The following is a 23,505-nucleotide window of genomic DNA, read 5'->3' on the forward strand; positions in this document are numbered from 1 at the left end:
AAGTCTCCAGCCGACCCCAGGAAGGTCCCTGCCCGCTTTGCACCTTTGTCTCCTCATCCGTACAGTGAGGATAAAATAACCCCCACCTCGTGGGGGCTCCTGGGGGCGTTAAATGAGATAATGGTCGGGAGATAATGGACTCGAAGTTGTCTCACCTGGGCAGGTGCCTGGTAGACGTGAGTTGAACCAGAAGCTTCCCCGACTCAAACTCTTTTCTTCTGCAAAATAGGGCCCTGGGGAGATGGCTCTGCTTTCACCGTCGCTCACGCTGGCAGGGAAGGACACGTCTCCTTGAGAGGAAGGGCTGGGTTCCGAGCAGGGCGAGGGGTTTCTGCCCGTCTCTTCCACAGCACAGTTCACACAAGAGATCAGAGTGTGGACACCCATCGATTAGATCCGGTTCCAGCTAGTCCTGTCCCCTGAGCCAGTGAGGACACAGATTTCTCTCATGAGCCCAGGGATCCGGGCGAGGGAGTAAATGCTGAGACTCAGGTTCTGCCTGTGGCTGGGGGTGAGGTGCTGGGTCTCCCAGCAAGTGGAGCTCGTGCCCCTGGACTCCTGCGTCAGGGACTCTGTGGAGCTCAGACTTTGCCCGAGTGGGCCTAGCCCCCAGGTATTCCTTCAGGTGCTGTCGGTCGGGCAGTGATTCTGCTAGGGGGCCATGGTGGGGCACACACCTCTGACTCTCTCTCCTGACAGCCTGACAGGCACGTCAGTCCCAGATCTCATCGTCAGCACCCACCACCAAATGTGGCTCCTCTTCCAGACCGACGGCAGCGGCAGTTCCCTGGGATTCAAGGCTTCTTACGAAGGTAAGTAACTACTCTTGGGGAACCAGTGAGCTCGCCCTGGAGTCAGAGCCTTGAGGTCCAGATTCGGAGTCAGCAATCCCTGAGTTTGAACCCGGTTCTGCTCTGCACCTGCTTGCTCTCCTTAGACCCGTTGGAGCTCTTGACCTCTTTGAGCCCCAGCCTCCTTCTTTGTCCAGTGGGTCTCCGGCTTGTCTTGAGGACTGAGATAAACCACTTATAATACTGCACACACAACACCAGGCACACACGTCCGCTCCATCCCCAGTTCATGCCGGGCTTGTGCAGACCTTCAAAAGGCCATGTGAGCTTGCTGAGCCTCAGTTGTTTCTGTCTTTATACTGGAGATAGGGCTTCCCAAGCTGCCCTATTGGGGTGTTGATTTTAGTGAGGGATAGCGTCCCAGGCCATACCTCCTCCCAGCCAGGCTAGCTCCAAGCTAACACTCTCTGATTTTAATGATGAATGAAAGGTAGCTATTCAGTAATAGCTGACCAGTGATGAGGGACTGTGCACAGGGCTAGGGACAGATACACACCATTGGTGACCTGAGGAGGATGCAGATAAGGGTGACTGTCATCTCTTGATGGAAACAGGCATTAAGGGAATGGCAGACTCTAGGGCCCAAGAGATGCTACCCCCATCACCCTTCCGCGCACTTCCTACTCCTGTTGGCCAATGACTGCTAATGCCGACTCCCACAAAAAGGGGAGCAGAAGCTACCCCCAAGTATTTGTTAAGGCCCTGGTAGGTGTCAGACCCCAGGCCAGCACTAGGGAACAGAGGCATCGGGGGCGGCACTCCAGCAGGGAGACAGAGCGGAAACAAATGAGCTGGTGCAGTCAGGGAGACGTGGCGGACACAGCCCTGGAGCACGGAGCAGGGCGGGTATCCCCTACGCCAGTCCTGAGGGCAGGGGCTGCCTAGCAGGGAGGTCTGACCCTGCCTCCATTTCTTCCCTGTTCTCCTCTGTTCCTTGTGAGCCTCCTTATAAGAGAAGATTTGCACATGAACTCTAGTTGGAGAAGCACCACTTCACCTCGTTCAGTGCTCACAGCTGTACGAGGGCTGCTCTTTCACAGGGGAGGCATTGCAGACAGAAGGGTGACGTCGCCCGCCCAGGTCACACTGGAGTCTGGGCCCAGGCGGAGCCCAGGTTCGACCGCAGGTCTGCCTGGCTTCAAAGCCCGTGATTTCCCCACTCTACTACTGAGAGCCTCTCAAAGTGACAGCATTTCATTTTCCATAAGAGCTTCATAGAAGTCAAAACTTTGCCCCAACCAGATGGGCCATATGTCACGGCCCCAGATTCCTTGTTACTGGAGGTTGGGGTTCTGTTCAGTGGTTCCCATCCACCTCACGTGGCCAGTACTGTGATGTGATCAGTGTGGTGCTGGGCGCCGGGGCTGTGAGAGGGAGTGGCCTAGACACAATCAGAAAACGTGAGCTCTGCGGCTGCTGGTCGCAGACTAGGTGTCGACAGGACCTGTGACAAATCGGGGAGGGCACCTGGGCACTGAGAGGCATCGCTCACCTGCGGGAGCTACATGCACAGGCTCTGGGCGCTCAGGCAGCGGGTTCCCTGGGGATTAAAACGGACCCGAAATTAAACCCCGCCTGCTAAACCTCAGCTTGGTCCCAGCTATGTGACCCAGGGTGAGTCGCAGGGTGTCTCTGAGCCTCAGTTTCCCCATTCATAGAGCAGAGATAATAATGACAACCTCATAGCATTGTTACCAAAGGAAATGAGATCGCAGAAAGCTCCCTGCACGAGGCACCTTCCCGGGGGCCCCTCGAGCCCCTCCCCGCCCAAACCTCCCACGGTTACCGGTGCTCTCACCGGCACCCTCCTCTGCCCAGGAACCCGTGCCTCCTTGCGGTCCTCGATGGCCTGTGCTTGCTCTGACGGGCCGGGTTCTAGGCCCCCGCCCCACATCTGCTCTCCCAACCTAGGGCCCTCGGTCCCCAGGCTGGGAAGCCGGTGGCTCCCTGTGGCGACAGTATAGGGCGTGGAGGCAGAAGTGGCAGGAGGCGGATCCAAGTCGTGGAGAGCCTTGAGGCCTCACTAAGGGCTTGCACCTTGTCCAGTGGGAAAAGGAACCTGCGAAGGACCAAATGTCAGAATGGGCCTGTCTTTTCCTTCTTGTCCCTTCTGCCATTGACCTTTTGTTTGAGGGATGAAGCCCATCGGTCTCATGCTTTCATGGTGAGAAGTCCCCTCTCCTGTAAAAAGGGGGGTGACTGGGTCCCTGGCATCTGACACAACCGTGCCCCCTCCTGCTGCTCTCTGGGCCTCTCTCTCCCACCTGCAGCCTTCGGCTTCGCCACTGCCCTGGCCGCGCCCTCCCAGCTCCCATGCGGTTCCTCACTTCAGGGCAGGTACCTCTCAGTGGCTGTGCTTAGCCTTCTGTCCTCTTTTCTAGAACCTTCCATAGTTGATCACATCCACTCTCATGGCTCCAACCTCCGCCTCTGCACTGATCCCTTCCAAATCTGCTCCCCACTTGCATTTCAGTCTACCTGGGACACATTGTATACAGCTTCTCTTTCTGAACCCATCGGTATCAGTCCGCTCAGGACAAAGCACCACAGGCTGGGTGGCTTAAACAGACATTTACTTTCTCACAATTCCAGGCCAGGAGTCCAAGATCAAGGTTCTGGCAGACAGTTTTGGTCTCGGCTCTCTTTCTGGTGTGCAGATGGCTGCCTTTTCACGTGGGCTTTCCTCAGTGCATGCACGTGGAAAGAGAGCAAGCTCACTGTGCCTCTTCTTATAAAGACACTGATCCTGTGGGATCAGGGCCCCACCCTTTTGACCTCACTTAACCTTTATTCCTTCCTTAGGGACCCCGTCCCCAAATACCACTGCACTGGGGGCCAGGGCTTCAGCAAAGTAACGGGGGCCACAAACATCCAGTCCATAACACCATCCAAAACAAAGCTTTTCCTCTCCACCCCCACACCCTCTGCCTGCGTGGCCCCATTGTGATGAACACTGCCACCCTCCCACCATCTCCCCCTCCCACCGCTGACCCTGTCCCAGGTTCTGTCAGTGCTCCCTCGGCAGCACCCCAGCTCCCCTGTCCCTGCCGTGGCTGAGGGCCCTATCGCCTGGCACTTGAATGACAGTGCAGCCCTCCCTCCCTGTCTCCAGGCCTCCCCTGAACCCCCACCATCTGCCACACACAGCACAGTGGTCTCCCCAGAACCCCAATCTGGTACAGTTTCGCCTCTTAAAAAAAAACTCACGACAGCTTCGTGTTGCTTTAGGGTGAAGTACACTCACTCACTTGGCACCCAGGGCTCTCCACGATGGTAATTCCAAGCCAAATTCTGTTTTTTATGAACACATTCTAGGCAGAGCTCCACTGTATTAACCTCTATAGTCCAAAGGGCCTAGCCCGGTGCCTGGCACACATCAGGGTGCACTCAGAACAGCTCGCAGAATCGGATTGTGATGGTGTTCTGCACAGGCTCACCAGGGCGCCCTTCCTCACACCCTTTCAACCCCCTTTCAACCCCCTTTCACCCACTTTACCATCTCCCAGATCAGGTGCCGAGAGCCCCTGCCTTCTCCACTGTCCCCTAGGCTTTGGGGTCACAGAAAGCCACTGACTGTGTGTGTGATCTTCAGCCAGCCTCTCCTCATTGCTGAGCCCGAGTATGCTCATCTACGAAGAGGGGCTGATAAACGTTTATGTCTCAGGGGCCTTACAAGGACTCAGTATAGTGACCAGCGGGCAGAGGGTCTGTCATTTGGCAATACCCAGTCAGAAACCTGTTTCCCTCCCCTGCTTCCCTAGTCCTGCGTCTCCTCTCCCACCCTGCACCAGCGGCCCACGGCCTCAGAATTACCTCCGCCTCTTTTGGGACCTCCTTTTATCCCAGCTTCTGGAGAATTCTGTACTGCATAGTCATCTTAGCTCGGAGATGGGAGGGCAGCGAGGGTGCAGGTGTCCCACAGGTGGCATGAAGCCACTGAAGGTCAGAGATCTGCCCCAGGCATACCTGAGAAGCTTCCTTGAGGGCAGGCAAGTATCACTGCAATATTACCCCTCCCCCCTTGTTGAAAGCGTGAGCCCCCGAGTGGGAAAATTGGGAGGTTTATTTCCCCAAAATTCTTCCAGCTCTGCTTGTCACAGTCCCAGGGTGGGGTGGGGGAGGGGACTCATCAATATCTAAGGACTCTGAGCCTAGAAACCCAGTCCCCCTTCATAGGGACAGCCAGCTGTAGGAAATGCATTCATAGTTGCAATTGCTTTGCTTCCCTGCAGAACAAGAAATATTTAAGGAACAGGCAATTAGCACTTACCAGAAACATTGTAAAATTACATACAACTCGCTAACAAGTTTTAGCATCAGTCTGGGAGTCTCCTTGCTTCCTGACTTGGAGCCTGGAATCTGGCAGGCTCAGGCCAGATCTGGGAGGCTGGCCCAGGGGAGGAAGAAGCTGGGGCCCTGACCCCAGAGATAGGGAGGAGTGGGGGAGTAGAGGTCATGCAGAAAGGCTGCCTGAGATCCAGGGGACTCATGTTGGAAGTGAGGTCCCTGGGCACTGAATACTGTCCAAGTTCCTATTACGTGTTGCAGACTCTGTTCTGGACACTGGGGCCCAAAGACGACAAGACAGTCTGTGCCTTCACCTAAGTCTCAGTCCATCCTCACCAGCGTTGAGGAAGTGCAAGAAGCTCGGAAGTACCAAGAAGAGGCAGCTACTCTTGCCTGAGGGTATCCTTGAGGGCTTCATGGAGGGACTGGTGTCTCAAACGGAGGCCTGCTTGAAGGATGAAAAGGAGTCGGTCAGACGTCTCTGAGAAAGAGAACAGATTGGCTTAGAGAGCTGACGTGTGCACAGGGTTGCAGCTAGAACTTATGCAGACCCAAAGTTTTAGAGCAAGGAGGGAGACGCAGGGCAAGACTAGCCATCCACCAGCAGTACCTCCATCCCCTCCTCTAGAACTTGGCCCTGCTGGGGGACACTGCCCAGCACTCTTGACTCCCCTTCTTTCCAGACACTGTCTTTCCTCCTGTTGGAATACCAGGCATGTGACCACTTTCAGCTCCAATCTTTTGCAGGACACCTCTGCTTCCTGTTCCACCTCCATAGGCATGCAGGACCAGACTTTCTAACTGTAGCCAAGAAGGGCTCCAGGCATGTTCCTAAGATGCTCTGTGACACTCTTAAAGCTGTCCCAGGCACTGGGAGCTAGGGTGCACCTACAGCCAGGCAGCCGCTGCCTCCTCTCAGGGAGGCCCACTGGCACCCACGCTGGGGGCGGGGTGACGCACGGCCGAGAGAACGGCTGCAGCATTAAAATTAGACAGGAAGTAATTCGTCAATGGAATGGACTCACCAACTGCATGAAGCCCGTGCATTGCTCATGGCAAGCTCTGGTGTGGGGCAAACGCAGACGGCTCCGAAGCAGCCTGGATGGTCTACATGTCCTTATGCACCCCTTTTCGCAACCTCCTTCAGCCTGCCACGCACACGCAGGACAGTGCGGTGGAGGAAGGAGGTGGGGAAGGGAGAGTGTCAGCCACTTCATCTACCCACACCTCCATCCTATTCGTGGAAACTGTGTGTAGAAGGGGTTCACAAGTGCCTCAGAATTCACGTACAGGTGCTAGTGTCTCCTGCCTGCTTGGCCCCTCCTCGTCACCAGGAGGGCAAGAGTGGAGTGGGAGGTGGTCCTCAGTCAATCCGCGAGATCCGGGTATGCCCATAGGTCATCCTAATGCACCAGAGATGCGCTGGTCACTCTCCAGGAGCTGGCGCTGATTGAACAATGGATCTGTGGTGCTTGGTATGCCCAAGACCATGCTTGGTTCTAGGGGCACATCTCTTCTGCTCTCTAGAGAGCATCCTCCAACCCCCGGCTTTGAGGAACTGACAACGTACAAGATAAAAAAAAAAGCATGAACGACTTTTCAGTCCTTGAACCAGCCCCCCATGGTCTCCCTCAGACCATCTGGCCTCATCTCTCTTCACCGCCACTTCCTGCCACGTTGAAGTGCTAACTGTTCTCCAGACACTACGCTCTCCTCCATCTCTGCCTCCCCGCCTTTCCTTCCATCCCCACCTCTCCCCTCAAACATTTATTGAATGTCTCCCCTGTGCCTTCGCTCTACCAGAGGCTGGAAGTAGACGTTTCAAAAGCGTTGTCTTGGTCCTAAAGGAAGTTTCCATTTAGAGGGAGAAACGCGTGCCCAAGCTGCAGCTGTAACAGTTTTCCACGGGGCTGGGAGTGAGAGACAGGGAGGCCCCGGGTCAGCCCGGACAATTCGAGGGAGGACCTCAGGTTGGGAAGCTCTCACACTGAGCCTGAGATGAGAGGTGGTGCTCTGTCGGGCAGACACCAGGGGCTGTTCCCGCAGGATCCGAGGGGCAGCCTGTGCACGTGAGAGCCTGCTGGGCACTGCCAACAACAGGACGAACCTAGCAGTCACGAAACACCTACCGGTTATTGGTCACATGCCACGTGCCAGACATTTTGACAATTGTCTTACCTACACAAAGCTCAGTAACTCCTCAAAACAACCCTGGAAGGTGGGTGTTGTTATTAGCACTTCATTGTACAGGGGACAAAACCAGGGCTCAGGGAGAACAAGAAGTGTGTTCCATGTCTCCTTACTGCTTAGCGCAGAGCCAGGATTTAGGTCCAGCCAGGACTTGCTGACACCAGAGCCCTTGCTCGTCGCCATCGCGCTGTCTTGCCTTCCTACACACAGGTCATTCACTTTCGTGGTGTGTAAATCTCGAGGTCGATGAGTGCTAGCAAGGAGGCTGGGGTGGGGGAGGGTAGACATGCCAAGGAGTTAGGGTTCTACTCCGTGGTTTTGAGGAAGCTAGAAAAGAATCAATGAGCAGGGCACAGTGATAAATGGATTTTTATTTCTGCGTGATCTCATGCTGCTTCCCTCGTACAGAACAGAGGGAAGAGGCAGGGGACCTGCTCTTGCCTGTTGCCACCATCCAGGTGAGAAATTAGGAGGGGTAGACCAAAGCAGCAAGAGGAATGATGGAGAGCAGAAGGGGCCACATGAAGTGGCTTATGAGGACCGGGGGTGGGGAGGGGAGGGCGGAATCCCAGCTGACTCCACGTCTGGCTTGGGCAGCTTCGGGAAGCCTCTCCGCCTCTCCTAGCCCAGGCCTACGCCGCCTCCTCTGCTGCCCCAGAGGCTGTGTGGTCAGGGGCACACTTCCTCCCTTGCCCTCATCGTTGACGTCGTAACTATTTCCAGACCCACCTGACTGGGGGTTCTCCGAGGGCAGGGCCATGGGCCAGGCTGCTCTGTGTCTTCAGTGCTGACTGTGGCATTGGGCAAGGTTTCCATGCAATAAACACTACCTGAGCTCACACACCACACCGAGTATGATGCCCTGTGTTCCATGCAGCGTGTTAAGTGCTGGGTACAAAGTGACCCACAATGCATCCTCGGCACCTGCCTTCAGAGGACACTCGTTGGGTGGGGAAATGCACAAGCCAACCTGGCAGCCGGAGGGCAGCCAAAGGGACCCGGTGGGCGAATAGAGACCTTGGTCCTTTTTTCCCCACCGCGGTAACCCCAGTAACTAATGAAATAAACAGACGAACACTTACGAAGGACAGTCAGAGCTATGAAGGAAAAAAGGGGGCACTGGGAGAGGAAAGAAAAAGGGAATTACCTAAGATGCTTGGTCAGGGAAAGCATCTTCAAGGAGGGGACCTCATACGCCACAGTCTGCAGTGTGAGGAGTCGGCCTAGCAACAGTGAAGGGCATGAGGAAGCCACGGCCCAGGCTGAGGAAACAGTGAACAAAAGTCGCACCCATTTGGAAAGGCAGAAAATCGCAGCCCAAGCATGGGCCCACCCCGCCCCCTCACTTCTTCCAAGGGGTGCAGCCCTTCCCGGAGCATGTCAGGTAGTGAATTTATAGGGACACCTGATGCAGGTTCCCCTGTGCAGACATTGTCATGAAAGGATTCCAACTTGGCATTAGAAATTGAAAACCCTGGGGGGAAGGCGGTGAGGTTGATCACAGCTGATAGGGCGGCACAGTCAAGAAGGGGAAGCAAATAGGCTGAACAGCAGAGCCCATCGAGATGGAACTCACGGCGTCTTCGAAGCGCTCGGCTCCTGCTTCCCAGCTTGCTTTCAGTAGGCAAAAGGAGAGAGAGGGAGAGAAACATTATAAAATGGAATTATGTTAAACCAGATAACGGAATCACAAGCATGATTTTCTCCAAGTCAGAATTTGTTTTATCCATTTGCAGTTCCAGGCCCTGACATCAGACTTGGTAAACACCTGACCAGGAGGGTCAAGGTCAAGCGTCTTTCAGGCAGGGCAGAAAGGCAGGGGGGCTTGGTCCCTGTGTTCCCAGCAGGGGTTGACACTGGGCTTGGAGGGGAGGCCCAGGCAAGGATAAGGGGTGTTGGGGGGACAGAAGCCTTCTGCCAGCCTCCTCCGCCTTTCTGGAAAGAGCTCCCGGTTGTTCTGTTCCTGTCCCCTCCACCCACCCCTGCTTCTGTGGTCTTCGCATCCCCCTCTCCAAGGCCATGGTCTTCTCTGCCAAATGCTACCTAAAAAGCTGACTTCCCCCTGAGATCATCATTACCCCGTAGCCCCCAACAGTGTAAGCAACTCACGTCCCAGACCCCACGAGCTTCCCTTTGGTAGGCAGGCTCCCGTGCCCACGCTCCAGTGTGTTCTACCTCTGCAAAACCTCTACCGCTTCGTACCCTCCTCATCAATGTCATCCGTCTCTTCCTCTCTACCCTAAAAAAAGGTTTTTTCTATCCTGACCTGAGGATATTTTTTTTTCATTGCTTTTAGAGAAATAGGAAGTGAAAAAGGGGCAGGGAGGGAGGAAAAGGGAGGAAAACATCAAGTTGTTGCCTCTCATATGCCCCCCAGCCTGGGACCAAACCTGCAACCCTGGCATGTGCCCTGACCGGAAATCACACCCTTCGGTTTGCAGGATGAAGCCCAGCCGATGGAGCCACACCGACAAGGGCCTCCTCTCCACTCGTTACCCTCTTGCCTCTCAGGGTCTTGACCTTCCGCTCCCTTTCTGTGCACTGCACTCTGGCTGCAGCTGGACTCGATGTCCAGCGCCTCTGAAACCCAGCATCACCCATCTGCCCTGGGACCTTTGTCCCTTCAGCTTTCTCACGCTACTCCTGTTCATCATCCGTCCCTTGATCTCTCGACTCGCCATCCCCTCTGGTTGTCACTCCTTTCCTTTTTTAGCCTAAGCCCCTTGGATAATACTTCAGCCATTCTTTTAACAATGACCTCACTTCCTTGTCCAGTTGTCCCAAATGAAACTGGAATTACCTTCTAGAGGGTGGGCCCCATGTAGTACAGGCTTCCCCCAATAGGTGAGTGTTCTAGGAACCCATTTGTATCAGTGTACCGGCTGGCGTTGTTGTGAGAGGCTGCGTTCAGCTTCGGTGAATTTTTTCTGAAGACTCTTTCAGGGTGTTTGCCCATTTCATGACGGGTGATTGATGAACACCCACCCACACCGTGCTAACCAAAAACAGCATGACCCCTGTGCCCCACCCTCCTATTCACCCAATCTTGCCCCAAGCAACAATTTTTTTGTTTCCCCGGGTGAAAAAAGTCCTCAAAGGAAAATGTTTGGAGGAAGAGGTGAAACAAAACACAGCAGAAGCACTAAAAAGCATCAAAACCAGTGAGTTTAAAAACTGTTTTGAGAGTGGGAAAAAAGTCTCCATATTGTGCATTGCATCAAATGGAATGTACTTTAAAGGTGACTAAAGTTTAAACACGTAAGAATAAATACACAATTTTTTATAAATAAATTCCATTTTGGGGGGCACCTCCCCTCATATCTCTCCAAACCCAACCCCACCCCTCAGTCAGTCCTGCCGCCCACCCCCCTCCACCTCCACATGAGCCACGTTGCTGGTGGCTTCCGGGACAAGCCACATAAGCCCTGCCCGTGGGGTCCTTGCAGATGAGCCCTCCCGCCCTCCAGGAGCCCCACAGGTGCGTGGCAATGATTTCCACTTCTCCGGGGTGATTGCTTCAGACGTTCTAGTCAACATCACATCCTTCTCCCCAGGACTGGCCCCTCACTTTCGGCAGAGACCATGGCCACCTCCTCTCCTTAGAGCATGGAACCCGTGTCATCACAAGGTCCCCTCAGCCTTCTGCAGTCCTGCCTCGAAGTTCACCGTCACCACACTTTCTCTCCCCTCCTGGAGGGCTTCCAGGTCTCTCAGCCTAGCCCTCCAGCGGGATCAGGGTCCATGCCTCCTGCCTCCTCCAGAGCTCCATGCTGTTGGTCCCCATTTCTCCTCCAGTCTGCCGTTAACCACGTAAGGTCTCTCATTCTCTCTCTCTTTTTCTGTCTTTTTCCTACCTCTATTTTTATGTCTCTCTCTCCTTCCCTATTATGTAAACATGATGAGGTTTCTCCCATCTTAAAACGATTTTTAGACTGCCCCCCCGCCAAGGCCGTACGCCTCATGTGTTGCCCCCTAACTTCTCTCTACTCTGTCACTTCCAAGAAATGCCCTCTTCCAGTGGCCTCTTCCCTTCCTGTCCCCTCTTCCTCTTCTCCCATTGGGTGTTGGCCCTTTGTTACTGTCAGGCTGCTCCCGCCAGTTCCAGCACCGATCTTCCCAACCTGCTTTTCGGTCCTGTTTAAACTTCCCCACAGTGTGGGGTGCCATTGTCTCCTTGAAGCTCGTTCTTCATTGAGCTTCTGCAACCCGCTCTCCCCGGGACTTGAATCTAGCAGCATCGTGCTGGTCCCTGCAGTGTCCCTAAGTGTTTTATTCTGGACTGATGACGCTTGTCGCTGTCCTTGGGTGGTCTCATCCTTCTCATGGCTTCTTCCATCACCTAAGAGTTGAATCCCAAATTCTATATTTCTAGACCAGAATTTTCTCCTGAACTGAAGACCCACGTAGCCACTTTCTCTTAGTCATGCCCACTTAGGGGTACCACGTACAGGCACCTCAGAACTCAGCATGCCTTCCTGATGGCCCTCCTGACCAGCTCCTCCTCCTGCATTGTAGCACTTTCACATCCAAGGCTCAAGGCCAGACCCTGCGGTCACTGTTGTCTCTCCCTTATTCCCTGGATCCGCTCTCAGTGCGGCCTATGGCTTCTTCCTGCTCAGACCTCCCAGATCACTCGGTCTCTCCCCACCCCTCTGCCCGTGCCCAGCCCAGGAAGCCACCAAAACATCTCCCAGGTAACTGTGAGCCTCCCGCCAGAATAGAAGCCCCACGGAGCCTGGGCTTATGTCTGCCTTGCTCCCTGTCTGACTTCCCATGCCCCACACTGTGGCTCACTGAGCAGACCCTCTGACGTTTGTTCAGTGAGCGAATGTTCTCTCTGCCCCCAGAACTGCTGGCCCCGACCATTCTCCAGACAACAGTCAGGGGGTGATCTTGTAAAATACACAACATGAAATGCTAAACAGAACAAAACCCTTTGTTGGCCCCCTGTCAGCTCTTATCCACCACTTGCTCTTCTTCGCAGACTGCACAGCCCTCCCCAGCCTCATCCCTCACCCCAGTCCATCAGGCCTGTGCCCGGAGAGAGGCAGTGCTGCCTGGTGGTTAGGAGCCCATGCAGCCCATGTCTGAATCTCCAGCCCGCCACGTCCTCGCTCTGTGACCTTGGGTAACGACCTGATCTCTCTGTGCCTCGGTTTCCTCCATTGTAAAATGGCTATAGTAGTCGCCGTGCTGTACGTCACACCCCCAGGACCTACTCCTGGTGTCACCGGTGCCCTTGCAGCAACATCTCTACCCCCTCAGGTCCCCCAGCCCTGGCTCCCCAGCCCTGGCAGCTGCCACTCCATGCGCTGCTGCTGTGAGTTTGCTTTTGTTGGATTCGACATGTAAGTGAGACCATACAGTGTCGATCTTCCTCTCTCTGGCTGACATCACTCAGCGTAAAGCCCCCAAACTTATTCCATGTCATCACAAATGGCATAATTGCCTTCTTGTTTATGGCTGAATGATATTCCTCTCTGTGTGGGGGTGTGTACACTGCATTTTCTTTATTCATTCAACCATTGACAGAAGCTTGGGTTGTTTTCACATCTTAGCTATTGTCAATAATGCTGCAATGAGCCCTGCTTGTCCTCCCACCTGCTCTCTCCTGCACAGGCTTCAGGCCACAGCTTAGACATCGCCACCTCCAAGCAGCCTTCCCTGTTGCCGGGGCTGGGAGTAGGGTGAGGAGAGCCAGGCACGCACCTTGGGCATAAAATTTAAAGGAGGTAGAGAATGCCAAAAAAAAAGGCCTCAGTAATTAAGATAAATATTTTAATGTAATTTTCAAAGTCAAGATTAATGAAAAATGTCTATGATTAAAAATATCAACATTTGAACTAACAACCAACCCTGATGGCCAGGACCAGGGTAAACCAGTGAGGTGCCTCATGCAAGTGCAAGGTCAGACCTGGTCTTTGTGTTAAGTTGTGGTGCTGCTTTTCATGTTGGATTCAGTTTATAGGCATTAATTTTGATTTTCTTAAAAAATATATTGCGCTAAGGTATTACTAGTATTGATTCCTGAGTTCTGGGTGGCCCCTTATAATTTTGTGCCCAAGGTCAGGGCCTCACTTTCAACCCCACCCTCCATGTTGGAGTTAGGTATCCTTCCAGGCACTTCCACAGCCCCAGTCACCCCGAGCCACAAACGCCTCTTTCCTTGCTGTGTCACGACTAGATTGCTCAGCCTTTGACAGCTGAGCCCCGGTCCAGATCTTGAGTCTGCAGCATAGGGTCTGGCCCCCTGCAGGTGCTCATTGTATGCTTCTGGTCCCACTGACGGCGGAGAAATAGGGTGGATATGGGCGTGGGGGGGGGCCAGGGCCCACACCAGGGCAGGGCTGGGATGGACAGATTCCTCCCTCCCTCCCTCTGAGGACACTGGTTCCCTTCAGCGGACCACAGACGTGGACAAGCTGGTGCTGGCAGGGACATGGGGAGGCATGTACCCATAGTTGGATCTTCCACACATGCTGAGACCTCACTAGGGAACCTTAAATCAGGTCCTCTCCTGGGGAGTAGGGTTCAGCTCTGTCTTCAGATGCCGGGCAGCCTTCATCAGGGCTCAGGATGCTGCGGTGACAGACCTTTCCAGGGTCTCACATGCTGGAGAGAGGGGACCTAGAGCTCTGAGGCCTGGAGCAAAGGGCTCCCCTTCCCAGGAATGCCTCGGTGTGTCCCTCCCCCTGCCCTGGCAGAGGAAAGCCAGTGACAAAGAGGGGTCAGTAGTGCTTTCAGCAGGTGTGTGAGCAGGAGGTGAGGCTCAGAGGACATGTGCAATGAGAAGCAGGTGAGCCGACCTGTACTTGAGTCCTTAGACCTGGCATGAGGCATGGGCACAGCGACCCCACACCCTCCTTCCCCTCACACCGAGGAGCCTAGATCTTCCGCAATTCCAGCCACAGAATGCCTGGCTCTGCCAGCGCTCGGCAGAGAGGGGGCCCTGGGGTGGGGGTGGAGGGTAACATGAGTGTGACGTGACAGCCAAGTGCCTGTCCACGCAAGGCAGGCCATGGGGCTGGCCCGATCGGCCCACAGAAGCCCAACAGTTGTGGTAAGAAAGTTTTTGCAGAATCATTCCTGGTAGTTCACACATGGCAACTTCAGGGACTGTGGCTCCCGACAGCCCATAATGGTGTCTACAGAAGAGCCAGGGTCCCTGTGGCCTGACAAGCCTGGGAAGGTATCCAAAAACCTCCTGTTACTCCAGCCCCTTCTCTCCAAATCGTGGGACTCTTCCAGTCCTCCCCACCATCTGTCACTTCATTCATTGCTCCCTGTCATTCCGCAGGACGCCTTCCTCCCTAGGAACAGAGCTCCTCCTCCTGCTTCCTCCGCCCACCCCGCCCTCCCCTCCTGCCTCCTCTGCCCTCCTCTCTCAGGGCACCCACCACAAGGCTGGTGGAACTGGGGGTGAGTCCTCCGAGGAAATGCCGAGGACTTGGCGAGGGCAGATTCCTTTACTGCAGTGAGGCACCGCCCCCAGAGCTGAGTCCAGGCCCCCAGAGCTTTCTCAGGGAACCCACCCCTTGCCTGACTCACCACTGCTGCGTCGAATGAACTTAAAAGCATACCTAACGAGTCATTTGTTTCGTTTTACCTGCTACTATCGCCAATTGAATTTCAAGAAAATATCTTCATGGAAGTGCTTCCGTATCAGAAAGCAGCCAATATTGATTCTCACTTAATCTCTGGTGGAGGGGAAGGCAGGCAGCCAAGCATCCGCTGCCTTCTCATCTCGCGCTCGCCTTGGCCGCCCGGGGATGAACCGCACTCAAGACCTGTCAAGTGGCATTAGTAATACAAATGCAGAGTCAAGTCCAGTAGGGAAGTCTCCCAACTCTGGGGCTCGTTAGCTGGTGGGGCAGGCACCCCACACAGAATGCACACACACCTGCCCAGGATAAAGACGCGCAAGCCCCCAAGAGCACTTTGCATGGACAGGAGGCTCGGGCACTTGGCAGCCGGAAGGCCCAGGAGGCAGGACCGCTCATAACGACCCTCCCTGTGTCACTCTGAGCGCCAACTCGGGGCAGTGGAGCCGCAGAGCAGGTCGTAGGGACCTCCAACCTCCACGAGAGGCATGAAGTCACCTTTTGTCTCTGTTCTCTGGTCTTTCTGTCTTTCAGAGATCGAGCAGGGCAGCTGCGGCGATCCCGGCGTTCCTGCCTATGGCCGGAGGGAAGGCTCTCGCTTTCGCCACGGTGACACACTCAAGTTTGAGTGCCAGCCTGCCTTTGAGCTGGTGGGGCAGAAGGCAATCACGTGCCAAAAGAATAACCAGTGGTCGGCTAAGAAGCCAGGCTGCGTGTGTAAGTGAGCAGGAGGGGGCCACGTTGGGGTCTCCACCGAGAGAGAGACAGGGGCCTGTTCCCAGCTATTCCAGGGGCCCCGTCCTCAGTAGCCTTGCAGATGGTTAACTGTTTCACTCCCGTTGGTTTCTTCTGCTCCTCACAACGCTGCTGTTGGGCACCTCCTTTCCGGCAGCGCCGTAGACTGTAGCACTCAGAGTGGTTGCTCTTGACATTGGGGACCTTCTTCAATGCCGTCTTACCCTCACGGGTGATCTGGAGAACAAGGTAGAGGCCACTGGGGCTTGGCGCCCCCAGGCTCAGACCCAGGCATTTCCTCCTCACCCGGGTTGCCACCAGGGGCACCAGATGGCCAAGCCAGGGTGGAAAGGACTGGCACGTCTGTAAGGCTGTAGACCCTGCACCAGCGTCTGCGCACTGTGGGAAGCCACAGCCTTGCCAGGGTATGAGTTCTCTCCGACTGCTTCCTCTCGGATCGGCCTTGGGGAGGTGCAGGGATCAAGCTCTCTTTGGGTTGTTGGTCTTCCGGCAGGAGGTTGGAGTCAAATGCTCTGTTCTACAGGGATAACCCAGAGGCTTGTCCTTCCTCTTAGGCGGTGTGGTCATTCTTTCGTCAAAAATAATACTTTCAGCGCAGGGTCCCAGTGGGTTTGGCAAGCACGAGGGGGCTGTGTGTGGTGCAGGGCGGTGCAGGCTTGGTCTCTATTGAGAAATCCGAGGATCCAGCCTCTCTGGTCTGTCACCTCTTCTTTGCCCAACCCTCTCCCCTGACCTTCTCCACCTCTTTCAGTCTGTGCTCCCTCAAGGGGCACAGACAGCCTGGGCCTCGGCTCATCTCTGCCCCCTCAGCGGGCTTCTCGGGGCCTCCGAGTGCTGGATACTCGGGAATGGCGGCCCCTCGGGGCTGGGGGAGGGAGTACCCTGGCCGTCCATGAGGGAACATCCATGCTGACTGAGAGTGTGGTGTGTGAGTTGGTGAGTCGGATCACACCAGGCGATTATACTTTTCAAACAACAAAAAAAATCACTTTGTTTGGTTTAACACAGCATTTTTTGATGACTTGTGAGTTTATGTAAAAATTCTCATAGAGGTTTAAAGATCAAATCTCTCTTAGATACACATTCAGCAAATCACTCTTATTGAAAATAATAAAATTGCGTGCAATCTGCTCATCTCTGTAGCCTGGCATTGTTAGCGTATAGTGCCTGACAGTGTTAGCCTCGTGGCGTGCAGCAAGCCTAGGGGGCCTGGAGGGGCAGACAGCTTAGCAGGAAGCAAGCAGCTCAAGGCACCCAGGAGCCGTCGGTCTGATAGTCGTGGAGACCAAATTCAGGCAGGAGCCGGGGAATGGGGCCGAGCTCCGCAGGGCAGGTTGGAGGCGAGGCCTCAGAAGGTAAAGGCACAGGCTATAGGCGTCCTGGATACAGTGGGGGCTTCATCTCTGAAATCCAACTATGTAACACAGGGCAGGGAGAGCTGGGAAGGGCCAGGCCTCGGGCAGAGAGCGCTAGGAATGAAGCAGGCGGCGGAGTCAGCCAGCTGCTTGGGAGCAGGCTACATTTCCCTGCCCCGGGAACAGAGGTGCGGGTAGCAGAATGCTACAGTGGGGTGGGGGCGCTCACTCAAGCCCCCTCAGAATTTATGACCCTTTGGCTCTTAGGAGTAGTTTTAGGGGATTTTTCTAAAAGCTTCAGTGAGGGCAGAAGACCAGCTGGCTCTTTGTTTGCGGGGTCAAGGCTGGCAGCTTCTCCAATGCTGGGCACTGCTTAGAAACAGCTGGGGAGGAGAGGGCAGAGCTGCCCCAGTGAGCACCAGCCAGGGCTCTCTCTGGGTTCAGGTAAGGAAGGAGCCCCAGGCGTGCTGGTGAGAACTGAGAAGGGGGCAGGCAGGCACTCTGGGGGCCAGTGAGGCATTTCTTCTTCTGTGTGATTCTGGGATGTAGTGGGCGCCATCCCCGAGGCACTGCCATCACCCCGGCTTTCCTGGCCACTTGGATGTACCAGAGCACAGCGTGAGTCTCAGGGCCCCCGGCTTCAGTGGAGGAGGCCAGAGAGCGCCAGCTGGCCCCACGCCTTCGTGCCACACGGCCAAGGCACAAGTGTATGTCATGAAGGTGAGGGAGCCCCTCCTGGCGGCTCTACTGGGCTGGTGCCCCCCCCCCCACCCAGGTTCTAGGTGCTGCCCTGAGGGAGCTCCTGGGTCGGTGAGAGGGTGGTGGTGAGACCATCTTGGGAAAGCCATGGATTCAAGCTCTGGAGACGTGTTTCTCCATCCTGGCTCAGCTGCGCATCCTGACTGTGGCCGGGACTTCCTCCCTCTGCGTTTTGGTTCACTCCTCTGCCCACGAGGGTAGCACTCCCTTCTGGCTCTAAAAAGTCTTAAGCCTCCGCGATTACATTTCAGAACAAGAGAACCCTGGCATGAACAGTTCTCACATCTTCCACGATAAATGCTCGAAATCACTTCCTAAAATGGGTCATTTGCACAGCGGGTCGCACTCTGATTAAGGGATAATGTTAAACTTTGGTGTTCTGCTCCTGACCCCGGATCAAATATGTGATAGCGTGAGGCCAGTGGAAAGGGGACAGCATCTGTAAGCACCTACAAAAGTACAGAATAGGGCAGGCTCTGTGTTTTATAAAGTGGACATAAATGGATACGAAAGCACCTCCAGCAAAAGGCAGCTTAAGTGGCCTAAATTTTACCGCGCGTTGGCCACAATAAATATTAATGCAACGCCTAGCAACCAGCTCCGCTGTTTCCTCCTGAAAATTAAGAAAGGGGTTGGGGAAACATTTCGATGGCTCAAATTTCTTTGAACAATTGTCCCCAAAAGTGCAAAGCAGTGCCTTGGTCTTCTCTTGAAACATTTTCTTCAAAGCGTCTCCTTCCCAGGGAGTTGCCCTGCGGAGACTACACAAACGCACTCCTTCCCCGCGTTTCACAGCCTTTTCCGCGACCAGCAGAGACTTCAGAATAATTGTGTTGGCGTTTGAGCTGCCCTCACAGTAGTAGATGCTCAGTGGATGGTCTTTTTCATCCAGGTTTGAAAGAAGATGACGTTCTTGTAGTGGAAAGCATTTTTGAAAGAAAAGATGGAGCCAGCTTCTTCCCTCTTACTTTCTCTTCCTCCCCAGTTAGTTCCCGTCTCCAGGGACCATGGCTCAGAATCAGTTGGATCTAGTACCACTCTCCATCCGCTCAACAGCGTGAGTGGGTGTCTGTCTGGGGCCAAGTCCCGTGGTCCAGTGTGCAGCCCTTGAGTCTCCGCCTAGGAAATGGGCTCGGCTTGGTGCCCTGGGGAGAAATCTCTGACTGGGTTGCCCTCTTCACCTTCCCCAAGCTCTGACAGGTCACCCCCTCTCTCACCTAAGAATAGAGCGCCTTCCCCATACTTCCCATGTCCCCTGTCTCCTCTGCAACAACAGATACAATAAGGGAGACACAAATGCCTCTGGTGGTGAGTAGGTTGCACAGTACTTGATGCTTCAGTTGACGGGCCAGCAGAATGCTTCACACTTCATAAAAAAAGCCAGGAAACCAATTATCGGTCCATTAGCAGCCACTTTCAAAAGAAGTTACGACAAGGCACTTCCCCGCAGATATGCCAAGACTGCACAAACCGCAAGCTTGCCTTCACCAAGTCGTAAACCTCCCCCAGAAGGTGTGAATCCTAATTGCTCAGCCCCTAATGTATATGGCATACGTGTGAAATGGGAAGGCAGGGCTTCCGGGGTGGATGCTGTGAAAGGGACGAGTTGGCAGCTGAACTCTGAGAGACCTAGGAGGGAGAGGCGGGTCCTCGGGTGCTCCAAGAAAATGTCACCAGAGATACAGGACTTCAGCTGGGCCTTGAAGAGTTGGGGGATGGGGCGGGGCAAAGGAAGATGTTCTACCCAGGGATGCTGTGGGGCACGGTCCTCTCCCAGTACGCCCCCCCACTACTCCGCTCTGAGAGCCTCCCCAGTGCCTGTTCTAGACACACACACACACACACACACACACACACACTGCTGGACAGAGCAGTGGATTGGGCCATAGGGTCGTCAGGACTCTCCACCTCACCACTTCTGACATCTTGGACCAGATGACGCTCTGGGGGCAGGGGTGTGCACCCTAACAGGTTCAGAAGCATCTCTGTCCCCCACCCACTAGGAGGCAGTAGCACACACACGCCTTTCCACCCGTGTGACCGCCCTGGGGAAAATACCCCCCAACATTAGGGACCACGAGCCTGGGGTGATTTAGTCATATCAAACTCTAAATATGAGGGAATCGGGGCATTTGCATTTCTCACTGAGGCTATGACCAAGTTCAAGGGCATATAGATTTACAACAGGGAGAAAGCACGGCGTTAGGGAGGGTATTTATTAAATACCCTCACAGGGTACACAGAGAAGAATGCCTCTTCCCTACAACAGAGAGGAATATTCTCACCTTTTATGGATGAAGACAAAGTACAAGGAGACCAGATCACTGGCTCAGAGGTGACAGAGCCATGAAGTGCTGGGCTTGAACTTGACGGTTAGGGACAGAGCAGCCTCCTACTCCAGATTCTTTCCTCTCTCCATTGCACCCAGTTTCCAAAATCCAAGGGGTCATCTGCAGCAGGAAGGACAGGGAAGCCTGGGGGCAGCACTCCCAAAGAACACAGAAGCTAGTTTTTGGCTGAGTTACTCCCGTGAAGCACCAGGGATGATAGGACTTACACAAGTCCATGAGGGCTTTGACCATGACCTTCATCAGAACTATACCAGTGCTGGGTACCTACCAATATGTCCTGTAGCCATGTAGAAGCCTTTCCCTCATTTTTCCTCATCCCTTCTGCCCCTCCACTCATCTATCCATCTTTGATTTATTGAGCACCTACTCTGTGCAAAGCCAACTGCGTAAGGGTGTCTGACTCTTCCTGGTCAAATTCTAAAGTGGAGGGCCTCTGGGGAGGACCCTGCCCAGGCGTGATGAAGAGGGTTTCTTAGCGCCATGCCCTATGTAATGCGTGTACTCTTTTTCATGAAATATCTGGAGCTCAAGGGCCAGTACCCAACACAGACTTCTGGTACTTTCTGTTATTTAAAACTTCAAATAAATTTAAAGGGCTCAGTAAATAAAATACTCTTAATTTCACTTCCTTATACCAAAACCAACTTCAAATTTGGACATTCTATTTTGATTCTTACCCATTGTACATACATATTTCATGTGGTTTTAATCAAAGTGAACGTACCATCTCGTATTGTGGGTTTTAAGGGTCACGTTATGTTGCATGTCTTGCCAGGCTACCACATGTCTGCCATAGTTATCATTCTTAATTATCCGTGGCACAGTCTGTCCAGTGAGTGGGCCACGACTTAGGCAGCCCATTACGTGTAGTTGTGTTCTGTGGGGCAGTCATGACCATCCTCGTGCACGTGGCTGAGTTTTTCTAATTTCTCTTCAATTACTTCCTTAGGATAAATCCCTAAGAGTGAGGTTTGCTGGGCCAAGGTTGGAACATTTTTGTAACTCTTTTTTACTCCCTAGAATGGTTGCTCTGGTTTTATCTTTTTTCATTTTTATTGAGTTGATTGGGGCGACATTGGTTAATGAAGTTATATGGGTTTCAGGTATATAATTCTATAGTACTCATACATCACCTGTATAGTGTATTACGTATTCACCACCCAAACCCAAGTCTCCTTCCATCACCATGTATTCCCCCTTTACCCTTTGCTACCTCCCCCACACCTCCTTCCCTCTGGTAAACACCATATTATTATCTGTGTTTTGAGTTTTATTTTGTTTTGGCTTTTTTTCTTTTTTTTTTTTGCTTAATTCCTTTACCTCATTCTCTCCGGTCCCCAACCCCCTCCCCTCTAACAGCGGTCAGTCTTATATTGCTCCCAAAAAACATCGTGCCAGTTCATAACGCCGGCCACAGATGCTCTAAGGTTGGGAATAAGATTCGTACAACACACGCCCTCGCCATTCAGAAACATAGCCCATTTCTCTTCGATGTCCGTCTACTTTCTAAATGTAGCGACTTTGTGCTTGTCTTCATAGAGTCCGCGTAGATCACTTGTAGCCTTGATCAGCATCGCCAAACCTCGAGTATTTGTATGGCCTTTAAGAAATTGCTATTTTAGTAGGTATACGTTGGACAGATCCCTACAGCATGCCCTCGTCTACTTCTGCGAAGCGCCAAATGTAATGATAAGTGCCGCAAATTCAGAGATGATTTGGGCAGCCCTTGACCCCAAAGAGCTCACTCCAACGTGAAGAAAGACGTAATTATGCAAATTAAAGTGAGCTCTTGTGGTTCAAAATGTACTTTTTTCGAGTAGAAAGCACTGGTCCTGCAGACGTGCTTAGGATCACCCCCCGTGAAGATTCATCCTTTCATTGAGTGCGTCTCCGTTGAGTGCTCAGAGGTGGCAGCCCCTCCGCTCACAGAGCGTGGATGTGTGTCATCGCCGTTGCAACAGTTGGCCTAAAAGACAGATGGCAGGGCAGCGCTCGGGCCCTGGTGAAAAAGGGCCCCCCCCCAAGGGGCAGTGTTGGGTTCTGAGAGGAAACCTGGGGTCTGGGCCTGCGCCGAAGGGGGGTGTGTGTTGATGCACACAGACACACGCACATGCACACACGTGCACGCACGTGCACCGCCATTCCGGATACTTGGTTTGCAGTGGTTGGCAAACCACTAAAGGGGTTTGGCTGGCGTGAAATGTCTGTGATAAAGGAAGGGAAGCAGCGTTCGTGGAAGGGGGCCCTGGAGAGAGACTCTAGTCCCGGACCTTCTCCAGATCCGGGTCCCCCTCTGTCTGGCAGTCCCTGTGTCACGACCGTATGTATCGACATGGGGCTGTGAAACTGGCGTCAGCGTTTTCGTTTCCAACTCGAAGGTGCTATTACCTCTGCACTGTGGATAGAAATTCTCTGTGGTATCTAATATTCACATTCTCCCAATCTCTTGTTTCCCCCTTTTTCCCCCGTTGCTAGCTTGCATTATACAGTCCTTTACATTTGTATATAGACAAATCTCTCGATATTTTTTTTCTTTTCATAGCTGACAAAGTTATCAGTCTGCCACAGATCTGAGAAGAAACAGTTTGTTCTATTTTGGGTTAGTTCTCGGCAACTCGATTTTTAAAAAATATAATTTGTTAATCCATCTGGAGTTTATTTAGATGAATGTATAATATTGTGCAAACTATTATGTGGTTTTCCAACACAACTTATTAAGTAATTCATTTCCCTTTTGATTTGGGGGAAACGAATTGCTTTATCGCGTCCTGGCTCCTCAAATGGAGTTAAGTCTATTTCCTGAGCAACCCCTTTGTTCTGCCGCTCTATTTCTGTCTTCGCCTTGGTGTTGAGACATTTTAATTGTTGTTTTATAATATGTTCTAATATCTGGCGAAGCTGGAAACTACTCCTTCCTCCCTTAATTATTTTCTCTTTCAGAACATTCATTGTTATTCTCATCTGTTTGTTGTTCAAGATTAATTTTAGAATCGTTTTGTCATGGGGGGAAAAAAGTCCTATTGGGGTTTTGTATGGGCACTCCTATTAAACTATAAATTAACTGGAGGAAAATAGACATTTTATAAGACACATCCTTCCATCCAGAACATGGCATGTCACTCTTTGTTCATCTACTTTCATTTTTCTAAATATAACGGTTTTGTGGTTTCCTTCATATAGGTCACATACATTGCTTGCTGCCTTTATTTTTAAATAGGCAGGTGCTTTGTTCGCCCCCCCCTCCCACCTTGACCTCAATGCCCTGTGCACAGGTGGAGCGTGTCCCGTTTTCTCTCCTCCCTGTGGCTAAAGCCTGGCATTCCCCATACATATATAATCCCGGATTTTGGGAACA

General features: G+C 53.2%; 1 protein-coding gene across 1 annotated transcript in view; it reads left to right on the forward strand.

Annotated features, from left to right (window-relative positions):
* CSMD2 (CUB and Sushi multiple domains 2) overlaps positions 1-23,505 on the forward strand; it is a 268,001-nt gene that overhangs the window by 30,629 nt on the left and 213,867 nt on the right. Inside the window, exons 5-6 of the mRNA XM_037061417.1 lie at positions 700-812; positions 15,464-15,646. Coding sequence (XP_036917312.1) covers positions 700-812; positions 15,464-15,646 — 296 coding nt within the window. The remainder of the gene's footprint in view (positions 1-699; positions 813-15,463; positions 15,647-23,505) is intronic.

The sequence above is a fragment of the Sturnira hondurensis genome, unplaced genomic scaffold (assembly GCF_014824575.4).
Source record: "Sturnira hondurensis isolate 20B ecotype Veracruz unplaced genomic scaffold, ASM1482457v3 Scaffold0013381, whole genome shotgun sequence".
Lineage (NCBI taxonomy): Eukaryota > Metazoa > Chordata > Mammalia > Chiroptera > Phyllostomidae > Sturnira > Sturnira hondurensis.